At 41.8% G+C, this 10,493-nt stretch overlaps 1 protein-coding gene across 1 annotated transcript in view; it reads right to left on the reverse strand.

Annotated features, from left to right (window-relative positions):
- Positions 1-9,676, reverse strand: part of LOC146674653 (Fc receptor-like protein 5) — an 18,732-nt gene extending 9,056 nt beyond the window's left edge. Inside the window, exons 1-5 of the mRNA XM_085401106.1 lie at positions 9,550-9,676; positions 4,590-4,856; positions 1,746-2,018; positions 1,343-1,609; positions 63-335 (exon numbers count right to left, since the gene is read on the reverse strand). Of these exons, the coding sequence (XP_085257232.1) occupies positions 63-335; positions 1,343-1,609; positions 1,746-2,018; positions 4,590-4,856; positions 9,550-9,676 (1,207 nt within the window). The remainder of the gene's footprint in view (positions 1-62; positions 336-1,342; positions 1,610-1,745; positions 2,019-4,589; positions 4,857-9,549) is intronic.
- Positions 9,677-10,493: the final 817 nt, after the last annotated feature.

Genomic DNA, 10,493 nt, shown 5'->3' on the forward strand with positions numbered 1-10,493 from the left:
GGTTAATAAACTCACAGCTATATGACCTCTTAGTCTGGTAGAAATAAAATAATTAAACTCACGAGTTTCTGTAACTGTGACGTCACTGCTGTCCTCTGTGTAGTAAACTGGATCTCCTCTCCCTCCTCTGCAGTGGTACAGACCTCCTTGTGAGACACTAATAACTCTGTTTGCTTCATTTCCTCTCATGAGCTGAGCTTTAGAAGAGACTGAATCACGTCTGAACCAGTCAAACTTCCAGCCAGCAGAGCCCTCCACAGAGCAGCTCAGTGTCACACTGCCCCCTGCTGGTATGACTGAACTTTGTGCTGTCAGTGTGGCTCTGGGTTTACTTGCTGTTGAAGAAACAAAACCACAAAATTAAATAATCATAAAGAATACATTTCTTACAGCACTAATCACACTTTAAAGATTCACAGAGTAATTTATCTACAAACACAAAGATTAATTAGTTTCCCTGCATGTGACACATTAGACTGTTTAGTCCACTTGCTTATTAATCCTGTTTATTGGTTCTTGCACTCTCGCTACGATCAGCTGATTCCTGTTTGTATCAAAGGAGGAAAATGGTGGTGCAGAAATTACTTTTATTGTTACTGCACAAAGGATGGGAACGATGGTAAAGTGGACACTGCTGCAGGACAGAAACAACTGCATTAACGTGATCAACTGTTAACACAACTTCAGCTCTTCACAGTACCTGCACAGACAGTACGCTAACACTAAGCTAGCCAATAACCCAGAGTGATGAATTTCAACAGGTAAGAAACTGATGAGCAGTCAGGCTGCAGCTCCGTTTCTACCTGTTCATGCCTCTACAGTAGAATCACCATGACGACCAATTTAAAGTCTCTTTGTGCTGGTTTTGTGTAAGAACTTTTTTGCTTTACTTTTTTTGAGAAATGATCCCAACACTGATTCCAACAAAGAGGGGAAATACCTCCAACATGCACAAACATTTGACCTCACAGCCTCTAATCTGCATGAATGTCTTTGATATTCTGCTTAGAGATGGTGGCGACTCTCAAAGTGGAGCCAATGAGAATCAATAAATTCTTATCCATTCCCATCCCTACCTGTATGTGACACATTAGACTGTTTAACAAACTAAAGATTTCACTGATTTATCATTCTCTTATCAAACTGTCATCTCTGTACATTCCTCTTTAAATTGCTGATAATTTAAGAGCCTCCATGGTGTCTCTCCTTTCTGTTTGCACAGTGAGGAAAACTGTTGTCCTGAGCTGCCTGCAGACAGCTGGATCATTGTTGGAGTTTTCCTATTAAGACAGATGTAAACATGAAAACATGAAATGTCAGCATGAATCATGGTCCAACTCACATGAAACTGTCAGTCTGAAGGCATCACTCCATCCTGTTAAGAGATAGTCACTGCTACCCCGACATCTGTAGTCTCCACTGTGGGACACTGAAACTCTGCTGATCCTGTATTCACTGGATGTTGGAGGGCTGTTTGTGTTGGGTGCTGTCCATTCATATTTCCACACCTTTCCTTCACCTCCCTGAATCTCACATCTGAGAGTGATTGTCTCACCAGTGAATATCTGAGACCAGCTGTGCTGCAGTTTCACAGCAGCCCAAACTTTCCCTAACAAACAAATAAATACAAATATTAAACTGAAAAAAAAAAATCAACAATGAATAAAAACAAAATCCTATTTATAATGTGTTACTTTCATATAATCATTAATTTGTGTTATCTCACAACAAAATTTCACCCTCACCTTTTTCCTGAATTTTAACTGCAGCACTGTCCTCTGTGGAGAAAACTGGATCTCCTCTCCCTCCTCTGCAGTAATAGATGCCTCCTTCTGAAATACTGATCGTGTGCTCTGATGTTCCAGCTCCTATTTTCTGAGCTCCAGAAAACTCTGAATCACGTCTGAACCAGTCAAACTTCCAGCCAGCAGAGCCCTCCACAGAGCAGCTCAGTGTCACACTGCCCCCTGCTGGTATGACTGAACTTTGTGCTGTCAGTGTGGCTCTGGGTTTACTTGCTGTTGCGTTTACAGGGAAAAGTTTATCAGATTGTCACTTGCTTCAGGAAGAACTTTGTTATAGAAATGATCACACTTTACACATTCACTCAGTCATTTAGCTTCTAGCACCAAACAAAAAGTATTTGCCTGCATGTGACACATTAGACCAGGGGTCGGCAACATGCGCCTCTTTAGTCTTAGTGCGGCTCCGCGTGGTTTGGGAAAATAAATTAGAAGTATTTAGCTGAAGTGTAATTTATTTATTTAGTTCTTTTTTAACTTGTAGTTCTAAATTGGAAGATTATTGTGATCTTAAAATATAAAAATACAATTCTATTCTATTATTTTTTCATCGCTCAAAATAAGCGTCATACCCGCTGAAACGACATGCATTTATCGAGACTTTCAACCCCAGGTAGGCCAATTATGGATCTTCGGATCCACATTATGTCAGCAGCTGTTCTCCTCCGTGAACTATGTTAAAAACAAACACCGCTCACGCCTCACAGATGACAGCTTACAGTCCTGCGTAAAGATGAAAGTGACTTCGTACAGCCCCGATCTGCAGACGCTGTGCGCAGAGGTTCAGGAGCAGAAGTCCCATTGTAAACATACCACGGCAGACCCGACGATGTTTCCATGAACACGCTTTACAGCTTCTCTTTATTGACCACTTTTCACACACGGTTGCTGTACGCATACAGCCGGCTGTAGCTTTTCAGCTCACAGCCCGACACAACAACAGCATAGAGAGCACAGACGTTAAGACTGCGAGGCGTGATTGCGGGTGCCGCTCAGGTGCGTCCGCCTCCCCTGCAGCAGCGCTTCAGACCACGCCCCGCCACACACATTAACCAGGTAAAATACATATTTAGGCAGAATTTTGCAAATATCTATTTTTCATCTTTTAGCAGCAAAGTGCTTTTTTTCCAATTATTTTTTTAAAGTCAGGTCAAGGCTCCAAAAGCCCAAAGGTGATATAAGGCTGGAGGCTCACAACAGTTTTTGTTTGCTACATGGATCATTTTAGTTCAGCTGGGTGTCTTTCCTTTTGTTATATTTCTTTAAGAGTTCAAAATGTGTTCATTACATAAATAAAATGTAAGTTTCTCTGTAGCATGGATTTCATAAGCAACACACCTTAGTTGTTCACACAAAGCATAAAGGTAAAAAAAAACAATATATACAGTGTTATCTTCATTTTAGATGTCAAAAAGTATTTGCGGCTCCCAGTGTTTTCTTTTGCGTGGAAATTGCGTCCAAATGGCTCTTTGGGTGTAAAAGGTTGCTGACCCTGCATTAGACTGAGTGTCTTCATACAAAACTGCACTACAGCTTCACTATTCAAAGACGAATGCTGCACAAACAAATTACTTTTAGATGTTTTTTGTGCTCTCTGCATTTTCCTTTAATAACAGTCAAAAGTGACACTAAACTGAATGGTGTCTGTTATTGTGAGAGCACCGTGACCATCAGTCATCACTGACATGGTTCAAGTTTAGGTAGTTTTCTATAATCCTATAATTTAATTTCCAATGATGTAAACAACTGATCGACATAGAAAAACTAAAAAATCAGAGAGGCTGACAGACTCCAATAAAGCCTCCAATAAAATGAGACCACATGGGAGTCTGTTGAGTTTTATTCAACTAAAAAAAAAGATGGAGTCCAAATGTCAGTTTTGGAGGATCTCGTTTAGCGCTGCCTCTTGTCTAACATCTGATTGGTTACCATGCACAGTAAGTCAGGACAGATCGATATTAGAAAATCGCTGCTATGAACTGATGGTACTGTGGACGTGGGGCAGCCAGGTATCCCAGCATGAATTTCAACTCACAAGCAGCAATGTTAGTGCTCTACACTGTAAGTAAAGTTTTAAAATACCTTGTTTTTCTGTCTCCAAGTATGGAATTTTTTGGACTGTAAGGCACACTTAAAATCCTTTAATTTTCTCAAAAATCGACAGTGCACTTTATAATCCGGTGCGCTTTATTTATGAATTGTAGTTGTGCTTACTGACCTCGAACCGGTTTTATGTGGTACGTGGTGCTCATCAGTCAAAAAATGTTTTAGTACAACTTTGGTAAAAGCTACACCGCTTGAAGGATTGTCGGAGCATCACGGCTACCACAGTCAGAATCCTCAGTAATCTGGATTAAAACTCAGCTTCAGGTCCCAAAGTCAAAAGAACACATGTGGCATCACTGAGAGTTAAAAATGGTCTAAATTCTTTCATCCTTAATAAAATGATCAGTGTTGATGCTTTGCTTGCTGTTGCTGGCCAGCTAGCTTTGCTAATTGTTAGCGGAAGGAATGTTCTGAGCTCACGATGCTACAAAGTATCCAGTCAGACAGTTAAACATGCTGTTCGTGGACACTGAAGACTGCAGCCTGTCCACAAATGGTTAAATGATCAGTTTTGAAATATAAACAAAAACTGTCTGTTATCATGTTTGAAAGTCTACTAGAATAAAAAATTATTAACATCTGATTTGTGATTTTATTTAATAAGCAGACGACTGATTGTCCCAATTAAAGGTTAGATTAACACAATAAGTAATTTGAAATAATCTGGATGAAAGATCTTACATGATACAGTCAGTGTGATGATATCACTCCACTCTGAGAAGAAATAGTCCCTTCTGCCCCGGCAGCTGTATCCTCCACTGTCAGACTCAGTAGCTCTGATGATTCTGTATTCATTGGATGTTGGAGGTGTGTTTAACTTGGCTGCTCTCCATTCATACGTCCACTGAGCTCCTTCACCTCCCTGAATCTCACATCTGACAGTGACTGTCTCACTGCTGTATATCTGAGTCCAGGATGGCTGCAGGGTCACAGTGGGCTTACTGGGAACTGTTCACAGAAAAATATCCAGTTAGACACAAATAGAAACATGAAGTCATTTTGAAGCCTGATTTTCTTTTTGCTGTTGTTCAGAGGAGAAAGATTTACTGCATCCTGGTGACATTTTGACTGTAAATGAAGTTGGATTTAAAAGTCAGTGTTTACATTTATTTACCGTGTGGTACACGTGTGTGGTGGCCCACTGGTGTATCTGACTCACACAGCCTGTTCTCCACACACTCCACATTTATAAAGTGATCTACAAATCCTAACATTACAGCTAACAGCTGCATTTTCCCTTTGAAGAACCACTTACAGCTACAGAGACAGGGAGTGAAGGTGGACAGTATATCCTTGTTTTTATGGCAAGAAATTTACCTTGAAAGTGGTACAACTGTGTATAATATGATTCACAAGCAGAAAGTAAGATTTACAGATGTGTGCAGTGATTTGTGTGCAACTTTTCAGGTCTCCAGTTCACACAAACTATTGTACAAATGTGTCGACACAAACCTGAGTAACTGCTGATCATTGAGGCACAAATTTTAACGTCCGGATTGTTTTTCAGATTTCTTTCTTTAAAATTCATCGTCCATAATTCAGGATGATAATAAATATACTTAATACAATACAAGATGTCTTAATAAGAAGAAGAGCTTTTTTACCTTTTAAGAACTTTTTAACAAAAACTTTAAAGAGGAGAAAAACAGCACAGGCCTGTGCAGGCCTACTTTAAATAAAGCATCATTCTGCAGGTCTGTTTGAGTTCAGAATAAGTAAATAAAATGTAGCTGTGGTCCAATAATTGTAAAATAAGAAGAATAATCATGAAAACTATTTGTATATAATTATGTCTTCAGTCCATTTCAATGAGCGATCATCTTCTGTTGTTTTCATGCAGCCACGGGCAGCCCTGAGTATAAAATACATCAGCTCAGGGTCGAAAACATAAAGACATTTATTGCACAATAACAGCAGATCTGATGATAATACACAGCTCACAACACCTTAAATACATGTGGACGAATCACCTGACACGCACAGATCACGTCTCGTGCCCACGTGGGGTTTTGAGTCTAATTTAACTGCCAGCTTCACACAGATCCACAAATGTGAGCTGCTTTCAAGTCACAAATCATTGCTTGTTGATCATGTCGTGTGTGTTTGTAATACTTTCAAGAGATATTTGTTTCCTTTTTTTTTTTTTTTTTTTTTTTTTTTTTGTGTCCCGTTTGGATCTTTAGCCATCAAAATTGTTGTCTTAAGGCCAAGAAAGATGCCAAGTGGATTTATTTTACCAAGTGGATCTTCATGGCCTTGCCATATTGGTCCATTTGATTGACCTTTATTATAATTATGAATTTATTTTATTTTCAGTTGCTACAAACGGGACAGACATGACTGGGGGATAGGACAGGGAGAAAGAATGAAAGAAAGAGAGGGAGAGAAAGAAAACCAAAGGGGAGAAGAGACGGTGAGAAGGGGGGGAAGAAAGAAAAAAAAAACAAAAAAAAAAACACCTGGGTCACCTGTATGGAGAAAAAAAAACAGAAGAGAAAGCAAACAACAAAGAGCAACATAATAAAAAAAAAAACGGCACCATCACAATAAACTAGCTAGCAGTAGATATCAATAGATACTAAATAATAAACGATATTGTGCAGCACGCAACATTGACAGCGCACAGTGTGCTTTGAGGCAGCAGCCAAGAAAGCTGTAGTCCGCGTCTGTGAATACCCGTGTGTACACCTGTGTGCATACCTGTGTGGATCAGCATGCTTGCATTCCAAAGGTTTCTCCATGTAATGATCTGCTAGGGAGTGTGGGGAGCCACAGCCCCGTCCTCCAGGGTATGAAGCAGGTATGGAGGAGATCAAAACTCCAGACATCCAGAGGCCCCCAGAACACAAGAGACCAAGGAAGACCAACAGAGGGCAGCCGTGCCACTGTCCCAGTAAGAGCTGAGGAGAGTCCCAGATGAGGGCTCACTCAGCAGCCACGGAGCAGAAGCCAGGGGGAGTTGCAGTGACGCGCCCGTGAGCTCCGCCGGCAGCCAGCTGTGCCTGAGTGACCGAGCCCCAGGCCGAGAGGCCGGGGGCACCCCACCTCCGAAGTGGCCCGAGCGAGCCCCAGGCTCCAGGCCCCGATAAACGGCCGCCAAGGAGTGAGCCGGTGTGTACCTGGACGCCCATCCCCAGACACAAAGAACCACCAACGCACCGACACCTGAGGGAGTCCGCCACTGGCAGGGGAAGTGGTGGTGGGTGGAGATAGGCCTCCAAACCTTGGAGGGCCTGAGATGTCCCCAGAGAGGTGGCGTCTGATACCCAACCTGACATATAGACACAGACATACAGGCACACACAGATACAAACATCCATTCCCACCCTCATGCTCTCATATGCACTTACTCCACACTCAACCAACGTGGAGACAGACATAAAGAGACGCTGTACACACAATCACACTCCCCAAGCGTACTCTAGAGATATTTGTTTCCTTGTGGAAAGCAGACTTTGTCGTGTTGACGTGAGTGTCAGAACGGCAGGTTTATCTCCAGATCCACGGCTCTGACCCACGGAGACCTCTGGCTGATGCTCAGTGTTCTGAGTTTGGCTCGTAGCTGCTAATTAGCTTTCTGCTCTGGGTCAACTTATGGCAAAGTGCAGAGATGGAGAGAGGCGTGGGAAGGTTACAGCAGCACACTTTCTTCCTCTGGAGGCGGTGAACACAGTGAACAGCTGGATACTAACATGTGGCTCACAGCTGGGCCTGTCAGACTCTCTCTGGCTGCAGTAGCTGCTGCTATAAACACACTTTTCTTTTTCTCACTCTGTAAACTTCCTCCTGCAGATGTTACTCTCACTCGCTGCTTCGCACATACGCAGAGAGAGGTGGTCCCTGTCTTCACCACAACATTCAACTAGGGGTGCAACGATACTCGTATCGATATTGAACCGTTCGATACAGTCCTTTCGGTTCAGTACGTATATGTATCGAACAATGCAAAATTTTTAATTTATTTCATCAACTTTCCTTGTGACGATGCTGTCTGTGTTGAGCGCTCAGTGGATCTGCGCTCGACAGTGCAGCGTAGGCGGAGCAGTCGAGCGCAGATTCACTGAGCGCAGGGCAAGCTAGCGAGACAGAAGTTAAGCTCTCCTTGCAACATGGACCTCCCCCACCCTCATTCAGATGTGGCATTTGGAACTATTTTGGTTTTCATGTGACATATGACCCTGAAGGTAAGCGCGTCATGGACAAAAGTAAAACAGTATGGTGGATGTGCCACGCAATGCTCAATTACACAGGTGGGAACTACTGCGTTAGCGCAGTTTGCTCGTTAACATGTTGGCTGTCCAGCCCCACGCACGGGGCGATCCGCGGTAGCTCGTTAATGGAGATTTGCCGTGTTGTGGCGTTAACGTCATATCAGATTAATGCTGACAGCACTAGTGGGAACGCAACGAATATGACTGCACATTTACTCCGACATCATCCTAGTGCAAAGACAAGTGGAAGCAGACAAAAACAACAAGCATGCATGCTACAAACTTTACCAGAGTCATTTAGACAGCCGTTAGCACATGATTCTCCTCATGGGGACCTGATATGTTTAATATGCTGCTGAGAATATAGCCCAGAAGAAGTGGATAGTATAGCTTTTATTTTGGAAAGAGCCATTTCTCTGTAATAAACTCTCTTTTCCAAAGATGAGTGATTCCTCAATCAGATAGATTTATTTTTTTTATTACTTTGTTGTTTCAGCAACATTAAATTTAAAAACTGTACTTCTGAGTTAAAATATATATTTATAATTTTAATAAATGACAAATTAAAAAGGCATGAACCTTTTTTTTGTATCGAAAAAATATCAAACTGTGACACCAAAGTATCGAACCGAACGGTGAATTTTGTGTATCGTTGCACCCCTACATTCAACCTGTGGCACAGAATGCATGACCCATCAGGCCACCTTCTTAAAGCAAGGTTGGACTTTTATTTTTCATTGTTTCACCCAAAGCTTGCGGGAGCCACAGCTGAGGGGCGGAAGAGCCGCGGGTTACCGACCCTGATCTGACCTGATGTTAGCTGAGCTGTTGATGACCTCGGATGAAAACATGTTCAGGATTAACCCTTATGTTTGTTTGTTTGTTTTTAGGGCTCTATGGCTTAATACACAGTCTTTCATGTCCACTTAAAGTCAGTTTAATGTGAGGAAGCATTTAGAAAGAGAGGCCAAAAATATTTAACACAAATATTAAACACAATTTAAAGACTAACAGCAGCTAATGAGCAATAAATATGCAGTTTTTCTAGTCTTTTCTGGAGTTGATGCCACAAATTTTATTTCTACATTTCTATGAACGTGGCTCAGGGAGTTGAGTGGCGCATCTCTAACTGGAAGGTTGCCGGTTCGATCCCTGGGCTCTCTGTCCTGGTTGTTGTGTCCCTGGGCAAGACACTTTACCCTACCGCCTACGGGCCGATGGCAAGATATGGCAACCTCACTTCTGTCAGTCTGCCCCAGGGCAGCTGTGGCTACGACTGTAGCTTTCCTCCACCAGTGTGTGAGAGTGAATGAATATTGGAATTTTAAAGCGCTTTGGGTTCCTTGAAAAGCGCTATATAAATGCAATCTATTATTATTATTATTATGAAACACATGAGAAACTTAAATAACAGAAAGTTTAAAACTCACAAGTCTCCACAACAGTGACGTCACTGCTGTCCTCTGTGTAGTAAACTGGATCTCCTCTCCCTCCTCTGCAGTGGTACAGACCTCCTTGTGAGACACTAATAACTCTGTTTGCTTCATTTCCTCTCATGAGCTGAGCTTCAGAAGAGACTGAATCACGTCTGAACCAGTCAAACTTCCAGCCAGCAGAGCCCTCCACAGAGCAGCTCAGTGTCACACTGCCCCCTGCTGGTATGACTGAACTTTGTGCTCTCAGTGTGGCTCTGGGTTTACTTGCTGTTGATGTTACAGGAAAGACAAACATCAAACTGTCAGTTGCTTCAGGAAAAACTTTGTTATATAACAAATAAAGATTTCAACATAAAAACTCAATAGTAATTTTAAAAAAATCCAATTTATTTTTATTAATTTACAATTTATGTATTTTTTTAATTCAGTAAGTGCTTAATAGGTCACAACCCTGGATGATGGGTTAAGAAGATGGATGGAGTTCAATAATAGATCTCAGGTTTCTCAGGTAGGTCGGTCCCTGATCTCAGTGTGATCATCACACTTGTTACAAACAGGCACCAACAGCACAAGAAAAAAAGTGTCTTCAAAGCAAATTTGATGAGAATCAACAACTGGCAGCAGCACACATGAGGACAGCACAGGTATCTCAGCTAACTGTTAGCCAGCTAGAGAGCCAGGAGCTAACACTGGATGTATATAACATGATGGAAACTTTATCAGAGTGAATCAAGAATCAGGTGAGACTGTTTTTATACTCTGTCACCAAACTGTACTCCTAAATGCAGAGACAGGTGAACTATACACTGTTAGCTGATCTGAGGCCAGTTGATTGTGGTCGCTCTCATTATCAGATTTTTTGTTAATCTGTTTTTTATTTAAATGTTTGTTTTAAGGATCATGATCACATAAATATATATGCATAAAGATACATAACC

The sequence above is a fragment of the Rhamphochromis longiceps genome, linkage group LG3, assembly GCF_057381845.1.
Source record: "Rhamphochromis longiceps isolate RC_006_pf linkage group LG3, R_longiceps_female_GT1.1, whole genome shotgun sequence".
Taxonomy (NCBI): domain Eukaryota; kingdom Metazoa; phylum Chordata; class Actinopteri; order Cichliformes; family Cichlidae; genus Rhamphochromis; species Rhamphochromis longiceps.